This window comes from Canis lupus, chromosome 8 (assembly GCF_048164855.1).
Source record: "Canis lupus baileyi chromosome 8, mCanLup2.hap1, whole genome shotgun sequence".
In the NCBI taxonomy this organism is placed as follows: Eukaryota; Metazoa; Chordata; class Mammalia; order Carnivora; family Canidae; genus Canis; species Canis lupus.
This window is the reverse complement of record NC_132845.1, coordinates 28,041,565-28,058,007: the sequence shown is the minus strand read 5'-3', so window position 1 is coordinate 28,058,007 and position 16,443 is coordinate 28,041,565. Positions and strand designations below refer to the sequence as shown.

Here is a 16,443-nt window from a genome sequence, read left to right as displayed (position 1 = left end):
TCCACTTTGTTGCAAACCAGTATTCCTTAAATAACATGTGCATCTCAGGACTCTCCTACTTAAACCAGCCTAAAGTAGACATTTAAGGAATAAGAGAAGTTCAGAATGCCCATGTTCATAGGGGATCTGTGTATCTGACTGTACCTAGTTACTGACTATCCACACCAGGCTACACTATCTACGCAGATATATGAGTTTCCTATCTACACAAAGCTGCTATAACAAATTACCACACACCTAGTGGCTCAGGAGAATACATATTTACTCCCCCCGATTCTGGAAGTCAGAAGGCCAACATCAGTTTCACTGAGCTAAAGTCAAGATGTTGGCAGGGTTGCTTCTTTCTGGAGGCTCTACAGGGAGAATCTGTTTTCTTGCTTTCTTAGCTGCCAGTGGCTGCCCATATTTCTGGGTTTACAGCCCCTTCCTCAGCTTCAAAGTGCACCAATTCAATCTGTTTCTATCATCACATTTCTTCTAAATAACCCCTCCTGTGTCCCTGGGATTAGATTGAACCTACCAGAATAATCCAGGACAATCATTCCACTTCAAGATCCTTAACTTGACCACATTTGCAAGATCCCCATTTATAATATATTGAGTGGAGTTTATTTCTGGGATGCAAGGCTTATTCAATATGTTTTTTCTTAAATCAATGAAATCCACCATATTAACAAGCTAATGAAGAAAATGGCATGATCCTAACAATCAATGCAGAAAAAGCATGACAAAATTCCATACTCATTCATCATAAACCTCTCTGGAAAAGAGAGAGGAATTTCTTCCACTTGATAAAGTATATCTACAGCAAACCTCTAATTGACATTATACTTAATGGGGAATGCTTCCCCCTAACCCCAAGATTAGGAACAAATGAAGAATATCTGCTCTCACCACTCTTACTCATCAATGTGCTAGAAGTTCAGACTAGGCACCAAGGGAAGAAAAGAAAAGACATGTAGGTTGGAAAGGAAATAAAACTATCTCTATTTGTAGATGACACAATTATCTTTGCAGAAATCCCCAGGAATTTATGTGAGTACGTGCACACACACCCCTAAGTTTCAGGATATAAAATAAACATACATAGAAAGACAACTGCAGGGATGCCTAGATGGCTCGGTGGTTGAGCATCTGCCTTTGGTTCAGGTCGTGATCCCAGGGTCCTAGGATCAAGTCCCGCATCAGGCTCCCCACAGGGAGCCTGCTTCTCCCTTTGCCTGTATCTCTTATGAATAAATAAATAAAATCTTTAAAAAAATCAATTGTATTCCTACATACTAGTGATGAACATATAGACTCGGAAATTTAAAATACAATACTATTTATAATCATTCAGAAAAAGTAAAATGCTTAGGTGTAAATCTAACAAAACAGGACTTATCAGCTAAAAGCTGATACTGAGGAAAGAAGTCAAAGGAGATCTAAATAAATGAAGAGACATTGAAGACAGTACCAAAGATGTCAATTCACCCCAAATCAATATAGAGGTTTAACACATCCTACCAAAATGGCAGCATGATTTTTTGTAGATATGGACAAGATTACCCTAAAATTCACATAGAAAAGAAAAGGATCTGGCATTGATAAGACAATTTTGCTAAAGAAGGAGAAAGTAGGAGGAACCACTCTTCCAACGTTAAGGCTCATAATACAGGTAGAGTATCAAGACAGTATGGTATTAGAAGAAGGACATACACATCAATGGAACAAACAGAATAAAGAACAAAGAAGCAGATCCATACATATGCCCATCTAATTTTTAACAAAGCTGTCAAAGCAATTCAATGGAGAAAAGATAACCTTTTTCTACAAATACTGCTAAAGCAAGTGGACATCGATGGGCCCAAAAGGAAAAAAAAAAAAAAGAATCTTAACTAAGTCTCACGCCTCATCTAAAAATCAACTAAAAATGAATCACTGACTTAAATGAAAACACATAACTATAAACCTTTTAGAAAAAAACATGAGAAATTATGGAGGTCTAGAGCTAAGCAGAGAGATCTTAGATCTGATACTAAAGGATGATCTAAAAAAGGGGGAAAATGATAAATGGGACTTCATCAAAATTTAAAATTTTTCCTCTGTGAAAGATCCTATTAAGAGAATGAAAGACAAGTAAAAGACTCAGAGAAAATATTTATCAGACAAAAAACTAGTACCTAGAACATATAAAGAACTCTCAAGGGGCGCCTGGGTGGCTCAGTTGTTTAGGTGTCTGCCTTCAGCTCAGTCATGATCTCAGGGTCTTGGGATCGAGCCCCACATCAGGCCTCCTGCTCAGCAGGGAGCCTGCTTCTCCCTCTCCCTTTGCCTCTCCCCACCACTCATGCTCTCTCTCTCACTCTGCTCTCTGTCTCTCAAATAAATAAACAAAATCCTTAAAAAAAAGAACTACCAAAACTCAGTAATAAGAAAACAAACAGCTCAATAAAGAATAGCCAAAAGATTTAAACAGACACTTTACCAAAAAGATACATGGATGGCAAAGAAGTACATAAGAAGCTGCTTATTGTTACTTACTAGGGAAGTAAAATTAAAGCCATAATGATATATCATTATACTCCTATCAGAGTGGCTAAAACAAAAACAGTAACACCACCAAATGCTGACAAATATAAAGAAAAATTCAATCATTCATGCTTTGCTAGTGAGAATGTAAAATGAAACAGCCACTCTAGAAAACAGTTTGACAGTTTCTTAAAAAACTAAACATGTACCATACAACTCACCAACTGCAGTCTTGGGCATTTATCCCAGAGAAATGAAAATTTATGTTCACACAAAAACCTATATACAAACATTTATAGCATCTTTATTCATAATAGCCAAAAACTGTAAACAGCCCAGCTATCCTTCATGGTTAAAAAGCAATATGCTGAACATGCACACCCTGGAATATTACTCAGCCATAAAAAGGAACAAGTGAGGGGTGCCTGGGTAACTCAATCGGTTGAGTGCCTAATTCTTGATTTCAGCTCAGGTCATGATCTCAGTGTTGTGAGATCGAGTCCAATGCCGGCTCCATGCTCAGTGTGAAGTCTGGGATTCTCTCTCTCTCTCTTTCTCTCTCTCTCTCTCTACCCCTCCTCCCACTCATGGGTACGCTCTCTCTCTCAAATCAATCAACCAATCTTTAAAGAAAAAAAGAACAAGTTACTGCCATGTGCAACAGCCTGGATGAATCTCCAGAGAATTACACTGAATGAAAAATTCCAAGCCTAAAAGGTTGCTGCATAATCTATGATTCCATATGTAACATTCTCAAAATGACAAAATATATAAATGGAAAATGGATCAGCAGTTGTCAGAAGGTAACAAGGGGATAAGGGTAGGAAAAATGAGTGCGGCTATACAAAGGCAATGTGAGAAACTCTTTGCAATGACAGAGAGATACTTGTATCTTAACTCTATCAATGTCAATATCTTGATTGTGATATTATATATATATAATATATATTATATTTTGCAAGATGTTAGCATTCGGGGAAAGCGGGTAAATACAAAGGAGTCCTCTCTATTATTTCTTACAAATGTATATTAACCTAATTACCTCAAAATACAAATTTTAATCAACAGTGTATGTGTTTGAGTGTGTGTGTGAGTGTGTGTGTGTTTGTGTATGTAGATAGATAGGCAGATAGATAGTAGCTTAGGAGAAGGGTTGAGGTTTAGAATGGTTAGAGAAAGGCATGTAAAATGTGAAATAAACTTTCCAGACAGGATGCTTAAAAATAGTCAGGGGGCACCTGGGTGGCTCAGTTGGTTAAGCCTCTGACTCTTGGTTTCCGCTCTGGTCATGATCTCACAGAGTCATGGGACCGAGCCCTGAGATGGGCCCCATGCTCAGCACAGAGTCTGTTTGATATTCTCTCTCTCTCCCTCTCCCCTCCCCCTACTTGTTCACATTCACTCTAAATAAATAAATATATATATATATATATATTTTAAAAAGTCAAGGAAGGAAGTGAACAAAAGTGTGTAAGCACCATGACACCTCAGGCTCCCTATGACACAGCACCTGCCCCCAGTGAGCCATAGTGCCACCCTGCAGTGTAGCAGAGATGATGTGGGTACCCCACACTCCCCTTGTAGACAACTAAGTAAGCGGTCCCAGTGGGGATCTTCACTCATCCCCATCCCCTTGGCCACCATATCCCTAGGAACTGTTAAATAGAAAGTTATCTAATGCTCCATACCTTATGGCCTGTACTAATGACCCATGGGTTTCTCAAAGACTTTCAAAACCAAACCTATCATGGCACATGCCCTGGTTTACCCGTCATATAACAAGACCAACCCTTCCAGATCATCTAACATCAACTAGATCCTTATCTCCAAATGATACTTGCATCTCCTAATTTCCCATCCCACCCCTCAAATCCAATACTATCTTAAAATATTCTTTTCTGAAAATAAAGATGGAAATGCTTCACAACTCATGAAGTCCACATAACCCTGATACTGACACTTAGAAGTATTACAAGAAAAGAAAATCACACATCATTACCTTTCACGAACATGGACACAAAAATCCCTAAGAAAATATTAGCATATCAAATCCAGTCATATGAAAACATAAAAGCACATCATGACCATTATGGCTCCACATTCAAAAAGCAATATAATTCACATTACCAGAATAAAGGAGAAAATATTATATGATTATCTTGATAGATGTAGAAAAAACTGACAAAATTCAATACCTATTATTAATAGAAACTCTCAATAAACTAGAAACGGAAGGAAATTTCCTCATTCATATAAAGGTCATCTGTGAAAACCCCACAGCTAACATCACATTTAGTGGTGAAAGGCTGAATGCTGCCCTTTAATATCAAGAGCAAGACGAGGATGTGCATTTTTACCACCTCTAACTAACATTGTACTGGAAATCTCAGCAATAAGAAAAAAAAAGAAACTATCAAAATTAATAAGTGAAATTTCTATGGTTGCAAGATATCTGGTTAATTTTCAAAAATCAGCTTCAGCAAAACTTTAAATTCTGTTCATTAGAAGACATACAGCACAATTATATCTGACAAATGACTTGTATCTAAAATATATATACAAATATCAAATCATTATTTTGTAAACCTGAAATTAATATAATGTTATATGACAATTACATCTCAATTAAGAAAAAAATCTCACTGGGCACCTAGATGGCTCAATTGGTTAAGCATCTGCCTTTAGCTCAGGTCATGATCTCAGGACCCTGGGACAGAGTGCCAAGTCCAGCTCCCTGTTCATTGGGTAGTCTGCTTCTCCCTCTCTCTCTACTCCTAAACCCCACCCCCTGTCCCCTGCTCTCTTCTCTCTCTCTCCAATAAATAAATACAATAGTTTTTTTTTAAATCTCACTGAAAAGCAGAAATGCCTGTTGTAAAGCTGCAACACACAACTTTAACTGCTCTTCCTAATGTTAAATCATCCGTAGAAAACCAATATATTTTCCATCAACTCTGTATATAGTACTGTGAAAAATAATGGTTTAATAGGATCTTCAACAAATATTTTTAAAATAAAATAATATCTTGGAAATTCTGCAAAAAATATATAGGAAAGAAAATATATTTTGAAAATAAAAATAAAATAGTAACAAAAAATATATAAAGAACTATTACAATCAACAAAAAGAAAAAATTTAAATAGGCAAAGACCTGGCCAAACATCTCTCAAAAGATATATATATGAAAAAATGTTCAACATCATTAGTCATCAGGAAATTGAGACACTATTTCACACCAAACAAAATGACTCCACTCCTGCCCAAAAAACAAGTTTACAAAACAAAATGTTAGCAAAGATGTGAAGTAATTAGAACTCATATTCATACAAGTAGTATATAAAATGATTTAACCACCTTGGAAAATCTTTCCTCATAAAGTTAAAATATATCTAATCCTATGACCCAGTGACCTTCATTCCTGGGTATTTAAATAAAGGAAATGAAGAAAGATGTCCACAAAAAGACTTGTAGAGAAATATTCACAGCAGTTTCATTCATAACAACCAAAAACTAAACATCCATCATCAGTTGTATGGGTCAATACATCATGATATATTCATTCAACGGAATACTAAGTAATAAAAAGAAACAAACTACTGACATACTTAACATGAATGTATCTCAAAAACAACATTCTGAGAAGAAAATAAAGTCCAAGAACACTCCCAGCTATAAGACTCATTTTAAAACTACAGAAATTGTGATACTAGAGTCAAGACAGACAAACATAGAATGGAATATAAGGTCAAGAAACAAACTCACACATGTACAGACCCTTGGTTTATAATAAAGATGACACTTTAGAGCAATGTGACCAGGGTCATCTTTTTGATAAATTACGCCAGGTTAATTAGGTATCCATTTGGGAGGGAGGGGAAGAGCCTTGGCTCCTATCTCATTTTTTTAAAAGCAATTCCTGATCAATTGTCAATCTAAATATGGTAGAGAAATCAACAGAACTTGTAGGAAACAACATAAAAGAATATGCTATGCTCTATATTGACAAAAACGTCTTAAAAGGAATATAAAAAGCATTACCTATAAAGAAAATGATTAATGACACTGGACTGCACTGAAATTAAAACATTCCATTCAAAAGACACTATGGTATAAAAAAGCAAACCCCAAGAGAAGCAGAACATATCTTTATATTACATAGAAGGGACAGTGTGCATGCAGCCAGAATATTGAGACTTCTACAAATCGACAAGAAAAAGACAATCTGATAGAAAGACGGGTAAGAGACATGAATATACATTTCATAAAAGGGAATATACAAATGGCCGACAGATACATGAAACGTTCAACCACATTTGTTATCAGTGAACAGCAAATTCAAACTACAAAGCAAATTATCACTACAAGCAGAGTATAATGACTTAAAAGACTGACAATATCAGGGCACCTGGGTGGCTCAGTGGTTGAGCATCTGCCTTTGGCTCAGGTTGTGATCCCAGGGTCCAAGGATCGAGTCCAGTATCAGACTCCCTACAGGGAGCCTGCTTCTCCCTCTGCCTGTGTCTCTGCCTGTATATCTGTGTCTCGAATGAATGAATGAATGAATGAATGAAAAGAAAGAAAGAAAGAAAGAAAGAAAGAAAGAAAGAAAGAAAGAAAGAAAGAAAGAAAGAAAGACTGGTAATATCCAGTATTAATAAGTATGTGAAGAGTGGAACTCCCACCCACTATTGATAGGAATATAAGGTGGCATATCTACTTTGGAAAAGTCTTTAGTGATACCTGCTAGGACTGAATGTTCCAATCATAGGTATTCATCCAACAGACAAATGTACCAAAGATATTAATGAAATAGCCCCAATCTGGATACAACTTAAATATCCACTAACAGAACAGCTAAAATATGATATATTCAAACAATGGAATTTCATCCAGCAATGAAAATGAACACACTATTTTTACACATAATAAAAAAAAATGCTGACTGAAAGAAGCCAGACATACATACTGATTCCATCTGTATAAGGTTAAAATCAGGTAAAACTCATCTACGGTGTTAGAAGTAAGCAAACGGTTGCACAGGTAGTGAATGGAAGGAGCACAAGGTGGGCTTCCAGATGCTGGTAATTGTTCTGTTTCCTGATCTAAGAGTGGTTACGTGAGTATGTTCACTTTGTGAAAATTTACTGAGCCAACCTCTCAAACTGCCCACTCCTAGCTCCTTGCATTCTACCCACACTAGCCTTCTTTCAAAAATGGTACACTTGTTCCCCTCTCAGGACATCTGCATGCCTGCTGCCCAGGACAAATTCAGGAGCACTGGCTCCTTCTCACCCTCCAGGTTCTGGCTCTTTCAAGAAGCCTTCCTTGACCAAAGGCCTCAGCCGTCCCCTATAACCACCCCCCTCCCCTACTGCTAGTCTCAACTGTCATACTGCTGTCAGAAATTAATCTCGTATATAAACTTACACACCTGTTTATTATATGCTCCTTCCCCTAGAGATTTTTGCACCTGGGAGTTACACACCTTGTCTGTTATGTTCAGTGCTGCAACCCCAGGCCTGAGAGCACTGCCTGACGGACAGTGCACATCTAACAACTATCTGTTGGGTGAGTGAACGTCATGAATGCACTAAGCAATATTTTCTGCTGTGGGATACCTCAAGACACAGGCTTGGAAAGGAAAAAAATGAGAGGGGAAGAGAACAAGAAAAATATACAGATTCAAGCAAAGCATAATACTACCTCTGGTGCCACTCAAAGCATAAAGCAGATTAGACTCCTACCTTGATGGAGGTGATCTAATAAAGCCTGGGAAAGCCTGGGAGCGATCCAAGCATTTCCCCATGCCAGTTCTATAAGAAACACTGCAAAACATGGAAGGTCTAGTGCCTCAAACAAAGAACCTGCCTTCAGGAAGGTACTGACCTAAGCATTAATGACTTATTTTAGGACTGATTTTAATTTAATGACTTCAATTAATGACTGATTTTTTTAAAAAAGATTGTATTTATTTATTCATGAGAGACAAAGAGAGAGAGAGAGAGGCAGAGACACAGGCAGAGGGAGAAGCAGGCTCCATGCAGGAGCTAATGCGGAACTCAATCCGGGGACTGCAGGATCACAGCCCTGGGCCGAAGGCAGACACTTAACCACTGAGCCACCCAGGTGTCCCAATTAATGACTGATTTTAATGCTTCAGTTATATAAGGAAGTCATTCTTACACCTCAGTTCTTACAGAAAAATACTTTAAAAATTATAATATGGACTCATATTCAAAGAAATATCCTGAATTTTCTAGCTTAAGTATCTATAAATGAAAAAAAAAAAAAAAAGAGGCACTTTTCTTCAATCTAGAGTACCTTTGCCTCATAACCTAATTTCTTCTGTTATTTTGAGATGTGGCAGAGAGAGGAGGCATAGTAGAGAAGGAGGAGGGAGGAGTGTGCAGGCATGTTGTGGGAGGGCTGTGGTAACTGACCCCCTTGGAAAATGAGGTGCAATTCTCAGCTACTTCTCCTCACCTTGTGAGCTGCACCTAGCAGAGTGCCCAGTGCAAGGTGAGTATTCAATAGGTACCTAATAGATGAACATTCTTCCCAATAATGGTTTTAAGAGATTGATGGAACATATTAAAGAACTAGGCTTAGTAGTGTCTTGGTTACTGTTTCCTAATCCTTAAGGCCATTTATTTAACTTTAGTGAGCAATTAGTACAAGTGGCTGGCATATACACTGCACCAAGCTCCATGCTATAGGCACACATAAAGCAAAACAGAAGAAACCACTGACTGAGAATCTGACAAAGAATAAATCTCTAAAGGAACAGAATTACTTTATTTGTATCTCATAGGCCAACCCTAGGAACCTCTGTCTTCTTAATGATCCTGTTCTTGGGTATTTTTTTCCTGTGAATTCATTATACTTGTGTTTCAGTCTTTGAAGTGAAGGTATAAATTCACATTTCCAGCACTGTTTTCTTATTTCCTCCCCCACCAAAGTTCCCCCCAGGCCGGGAACTAAAGTAATTCCTCAGCAGGATTCCTCAAATCCTTTTAACCATTTCAGATGCTTACGGCTTACTTAAAGTTCCTTTCTGTGGAAGTCACAATCATTTGTTTCTCACCAACAGAAAATTATTTCAATGGGAAAAGAATTATATATAAAAGAATGCTATTCAAAATACAGCCATTGCAGGCAGCCCGGGTGGCTCAGCGGTTTAGCGCCGCCTTCAGCCCAGGGCGTGATCCTGGAGACTCGGGATCGAGTCCCACGTCGGGCTCCCTGCATGGAGCCTGCTTCTCCCTCTGCCTGTGTCTCTGCCTCTCTCTCTCTGTCTCATGAATAAATCATGAATAAATAATAAAAATATTAAAACAAAACAAAAAAAATACTGCCATTGCAGCATAAAAGGAAAAGAAAGAAAATTTCTGAGTAAGATATAATTGATAACATTTTAGAGCTGGACCTAAATCAGCTAGTGTTAATTTCGTCTCCTCATTTTATTAATGGATAAACCAATTGTAATTTCTAAAATTTTATAGGGAAATCAGAAAGGTTTGTTCTTTTATGATTTTAATCTCCACCTTATGGGCTTGGAAGGAAGGAAGGAAGGAAGGAAGGAAGGAAGGAAGGAAGGAAGGAATTAATTTATAAGTAGTCTTCCAAATAAAGGTCATAAAGCCATTCAGTGGCATGGCCAGGACTAAAACCCAGTTCTTTTTTTCTTCCTTGGTAACTCATAAGCTGCAGCTACTTGAGCGGTTTAGTTAGTTGTCAGGAAAGCAGCAATGTCCCCAAAATCACTGACTGACCTTAGTTGTGGTTTCTTTTCATTCTGCTTTTAGACACGCAAACAAAAGAAAAGAATGAAAAGTGTCAAGTAGGATGACATAAGAAAATTGCACTGTAGCCAGATCACACATAGAAGATGACAGAAAAAAGGTAGGCAGAGATGGCTCTGTGATTTTCTTCTCTCACCTGATCTAAGAGATAAAAAAGGTACAAAGTTAGAATGCATTAGCTGTCAAATCAACAATATTCCATTAGAGGCACAGACTTCTCTCACAATGCAGCCATTTTATAACCACAGGCCTGACACAGTCCACAACCAGAGAACAAGAGGTAGAAATGATCAGAAGGCGGATGTAATACAGTAACGGAGACCATATACTTACTCTTCCAAGAAGTGCTGCTGGGGTCCTATAATGGAGCCTGGTCGGCATATTCTGATCCAAGCAATTATTTCAGCATGTGTAAACCTGTAGTGTTTCATGACATAACAGGCAATCAACGTCCCTGTTCTTCCAAGACCAGCTGCAAGAAAAGGAAATAGACCAAGAAATACAAAATATAGCAAATGCACCCACAAAAATAGTGAAATCCAACCCTGCCCAGAAACTGCAATGGTTTCAAGTATAATGCAAATGTTTTAAACCCAGAAAATAGGGACCCCTGGGGGGCTCAGCAGTTGAGCATCTGCTTTGGCTCAGGTCATGATCCCGGGGTCTTGGGATGGAGTTCCACATCAGGCTCCCCACAGGGAGCCTGCTTCTCCCTCTGCCTATGGCTCTGCCTCTCTCTCTCTCTGTGTGCTCATGAATAAATAAATATTTTGTAAAATAAACAAACAAACAAACAAACCCAGGCAATAATGCAATGCTTTTTACATAATGTGGGATTAAAAGATGATTCTAACTCAATAAATCTTCTAAAAACAGATCATAAAATTAAAATAAGACTATATAAGAAAATATAAAAATCACAGCAAGGGTCTTGAAAAATTACTAAGTTCAACCCGTGGGGGCCTTTGGGAATGCCTGTCATTATAAATGTTGTCAGGACAATGCGGGTTCCATGACAATCACTTACAAAATATCACCTGTCAGGTGTCTCCACCCTCTCCAACCTTGACCCCAGCCGAGGCTGAGATGAATCCACAGTTAACAGTTTGTCTGTGTGACCCCTAAGAAGTCAGCAGTATAACTGATTTTATTATATGGCCAATTTTTTAGTTTATTTAAATGGCTCAGGTTTTTTTCCTAACTTATTTTAGAATAAGGAATCATAGAATCAAAGTTTGAAGATGCCATAGATGTCATCAAGCCTCATCAACTACCTCAAGTGTGTCAATACTATCTGTGTCAGATGGTCATCCCAACCTCCATTTCACTCCCTCAGAGACCAGGATTTCAGGATTTCCTCAGTTAGGAGGTATTGATGGAGCACCTACAACCTGCCAGGTACTGTGCTAGGAGGTGGAGGCACAGTGACAAATAAAAGAAACATTGTCCCTGCCCTTGGGAGAGCACACAGTCCACTGAGAAAGAACAAAGCAAACAGAAGTGCTCAAATTTCATTTCTCTGGGCTCCTGCATTTTCTAATAACTTCTGTGTTAGCTTATTTTCCTTCTGTTGAATGCACTGTGTGTTGCATAAGATTAAGTAATACAATTAGAAATGACTTTCAAAACAAATGACTTTCAATGAAATACTGGTTATTATTGTGAACTCTGATTTCTTCAAAGTGCTTTTTACCAGTTGCTGTACTTTTTCCTCTCTCCAAAGAAATAAAAGTGATAGAACTTGATTTACATTTTAGCTAATCTTTTTTAAAAAATACATGCTGACTTCCTCCTTTTGCAAAAATATTCAAACACTTCATCAAGCTACAGGCTCTCAACAATAGTGGTTGTTCATACATCAGAACAACTGAGGCCCAAAGATACCAGCCAATTGACTCATATAACAAGAGAGTAGGGAATTCAGGACTAAAACTCCCCTATGATCTTGATTCTCATCCCAGAATTCTTTCCACTCTTGGCTCACATCCTGTCACTCATCTTATAGGTACCGACTTGTGTAGAAGGCACCATGAAAGATCTGGAAACAGAAACATGAAGACAAGCAGGATGCCTGCCCTCATGATATATATAAGACTGACTGAAACAATAGTGCTCATTTACAAGCATTTTCTAAGTCTTTCCATATCTAGCTTCTTGGAATTATATTCAATACTGTAAATTTTTATTTAAGTATCATCCACAACCAAGGCAGTATGCAGAGTTATTTTTCCACTACTAAAAATCTGTTTGTATCATATACACTTTTTCTAATAGAAGAATAAAGTGGCTCTGGGGATGCCTGGATGGCTCAGTCAGTTGAGTGTACAAGCTTTTGGTTTCAGCTCAGGTCGTGATCTCATGTGTCATGGGACTGAGCCCCATCTTAGGCTCTGTGCTCAGCAGGAGTCTGCTTGAAGATTCTCTCCCTCTGCCCCTCTGCCCACTCACACTCACTCTCTCTCAAGTAAATAAATAAATCTTTAAAAAAAAAAAAAGAAATAAAAAGAAAGCTCTAATTGTTTTTAAACATTAAATTTAGGCAGTCAAATGTTTATTCAAGATGCCCAGGACAAGGTTCTGCTCATAGAATAAGGATATAAGCAAGTATAGGATATAATTTTTGACCAGGATGAGTATCAGAGTAGTTGCTGACTATCAAGCAAGAAACAATAAGAAAGAAATGAAGTTTGAACTGAAACTGGGTTTTCAGATAAAGGGGGAGGGGAGTACTCTGTGAGCTGCTAGTGTCTTCAAAGAATAGGTCATTGTTGACACAGACTTTAACAGACTCTAAAGAATAGGAAGGTCACAATATTTTCAGCATAGGGTGTGATGGGTAAAAGCCTGGCTGGAGAATGTATCAGTGTGTGTCAAGTGCCCTGTGTATATAATATGAATTACTATCTCCTATGTATATAATATGTATTATTACTCCTCAAATATTTGTAGATGATGCTTTGATGAACAAAATTCAACTCATGTTAAAAGTATTACAGAATTCAAGGGGCGCCTGGGTGGTTCAGGGCTTGAGCGTCTGCCTTCGGGTCAGGGCATGATCCCAGGGTCCTCTACCTGCCTGGTTCTCCCTCTGCCTATGTCTCTGCCTCTATGTCTCTCTTGAATAAATAAATAAATAAAATCTTTAAAAAAATAGTATTACAGAATTCATGATATTATCAACAGCTAATAAAAATACAACTGCTATCATGTAAAAAAAAAATCTGTATTTTTGCCTTTAACCAATGGAAAGGACAAAATAAAGCTGCCATGTATTTGGGGGCAAGAAAGTGCAGTGATAAAAGCAGATGGATCTAGCAGCAGCACATGGACTATGCTGGAAAGCACAGAGGCAGGAGCTAGGAAGCTGCTGGGAGGCTGGGGCCAGAGGGTGAGGCGGGCTGGATGGATGGTGGTGATAAAAAGGAGGAGCTGAGTAAGAAAGACATTTGGACTGGGTCACAGAGAGAGTCAAAGATGACTGATATTTCTGGCCAGGAAAACTGGTACAAGGTCAATTTCATCTGTGAAAACATTTAGTTAGAAAAGGAAACGGGAAAGTTGACAGTACTGTTTTTAATATGTTTAAGAATCTTTCCCCCCCAAAAAAAAAAAGAATCTTTCCCCCAAAAGGCGGAGCCCCTTTGTCAACTTTCCCTGGTCAAATAATAAGGAGTATCTGCTCCAATCTCTCCAGTACTTTGAAATACAGTGCCTCAGCAAATCTAAGATACCATCAAGTCACCTAACGGTGTGAAATGCACCATTATTTAAGCTCCACCTAAGTAAGAAAAAATTAAACTATGACATTCTACCAATTTTCAGATCCACCCTAGATCCATAAATGTGAAAGTGTGAAAAAGCTGTCTCTAAATCAGTGTTTCTCAATCTTTTTTTCATTATTGCCTCCTCCAAGAGTCTAAGACATTTTTCCTGATCGTCTCCCATGTAATTTTACTGCCACAGTATACTGCATACCTCTACATACTGTATGTAAATCTGTGCTTTATACAGAAAAAGAATGGTTCCTCCTCCTCCTCCCTCCCAAAAAACAATTCTTCCTCCTTGGAGGCAATAATGCCAGATTGAAAATACATATCAAAAATGCAAGTGAGGGGCACCTGGCTGGCTCCATCAGAGGAATATGTGACTCTTGATGTCGGGATTATGAGTTCGAGCCCCACACTAGGTATACCTCTATAGATTAGTATAGAAGTATACCACTACCTCTATAGAGATTACTTAAAACCTTTGTTTAAAAAAAATGCAAATAAAATTACACACAAGCTCATGTTTACAGATGCTTTATATTCCCTTCCCATTGAGCCTTCTTTTTAAAAAATTATATTTACAATGTTTTATTAAATGAGGGGTATGTGTATGTGTGTATGTAGCCTGATTTCATCTGAAGTACCTTTTGTCCCAAACCAAACGTCAACATTCCCTAGAAAAGAGTAAATTTTAATTATGGTCTCAATGGGGCTCTTCCTTTAATATTAGAGTTTAAGAGTAATTAGCCTTTCTGTTACTGTCCAGAGCAGATATTCTCTGCCTCTGCAGAGTTGTTAACTCTCAGACATCTGACAAGACTACAGGTAATCATATGGATAAAACACAGCGGGAAAGCGGGAAATGGGAATCCTTCTAGGAACCAGGGCACGGTGAGTTTCCAAAGTCCCTCCAAGAAGTCACCAATGTGGGTGTCTGTCTGGAGAGGAGATAGTCTTTCTGGAGGCAACATTACCTATCACTGTTCCCTCCCTGTGCAAGGAAGGGGCTGTCCCATTCCCTCGGTTGGGCACCTACTCACACACACTCACAACCAAAAAAGGTGGTGCAGAAAATTTTCAAATTTCTCTGAAACTAAAGTTGCTTCCCCCTTTTATAAAGAGTCTATAATTTAGATCTATAAAAAGAACGTACTTAGCACTCAATAGTTAGGAGCTCTTACCACAATTCAACAGAATAAGAACATTTCACTAAGTTTCTATAAAAACTTTAACAAATTTCTTAAAGCATTCATAATTAAAGGGCTCCCTGACACAGCAAGACAAGATGTTGAAAAGTATTCTATTTATACCAAGTTAAATGCTGATTCCCTTATAGTTCGGGGCATTTTCTGAAATTCTATAGAATATCAACGGTCACATACCAGAACATCATAGTGCTCCCATTTTTTAAAAATTATTATTTGTGCTAGGAAATTTTCAAAAGCTCATAGCCATCCATTTTATCAACCAGAAGGTGGATATAGGTACTGGATCATTGGTAAGATTTCACACATTCCCAGTAAATCAATTTCTAGTTTGTCTCTCTATATAGCACTTTATGTGGAGGCATGACATATTCATTCCCTTTCTAGCAGCTACTGAAGTTCATGTGACATAGAATAAGATTCTCTCTCCCTCCTCCTTCTACTTCAGTTAAAATGCTCAGTGCTGCTTCAATACCCAGAAAACTAAACTGACTTAATTAGGGCAGATGTCAAAATAATTAACAGGCCTATAGTAGATAAGTATGCTATTAAAAGCAATACAGCTGTAATTAAACCAAAGGTGTAATCTTTAGAAAGGAGTCCTACATGTGTGTACAAGTGGAAGCAAATGAAATAACATTATCCAAAAGATGTCACCACATGTAAATGTGACCTTCCCATACAAGAACGCACCTCAGTGCTAAGAGTTCTGATTTTAAATTAAAATATATAAACCTCTGCAGCATAAAATACACACACATACACAACACACACATATACACAACTTACACACCCATACTGTATTTTTTTAAATGTTAACATTCACAAATCTAGGGTATAATACAGAGAATACCTGTAATAAGAATGTTGAACATCAAAGAGTTTCATTTTTATAATTTTAGATGAGAAATGTTATCAAGAGAGATGCTGATACCCAAAGGAAAATGAAAACACTAATTCAAAAAGATATATGCACTTCTGTTTCTTGTAGCATTATTTACAATAGCCAAGACATGGAAGCAGCCTAAACATCATCGATAGGTGAATGGATAAGGAAGATGTCTCTCTCTCTCTAGATATATATATATGATATATATATATGTATCATATATATACACATATATATCTACATATATACACACAGGCAATGTAATATT

The 16,443-nt window shown here is 37.7% G+C and overlaps 1 protein-coding gene across 5 annotated transcripts in view; it reads right to left on the bottom strand.

The window, feature by feature from the left end:
- The window catches only part of CDC14A (cell division cycle 14A), a 163,545-nt gene that overhangs the window by 28,568 nt on the left and 118,534 nt on the right, over window positions 1–16,443 (bottom strand). For all 5 annotated transcript variants that reach the window (XM_072834702.1, XM_072834703.1, XM_072834701.1 and 2 more), the window contains one exon: window positions 10,648–10,786. In XM_072834702.1, the coding sequence (XP_072690803.1) occupies window positions 10,648–10,786 (139 nt within the window). The remainder of the gene's footprint in view (window positions 1–10,647; window positions 10,787–16,443) is intronic.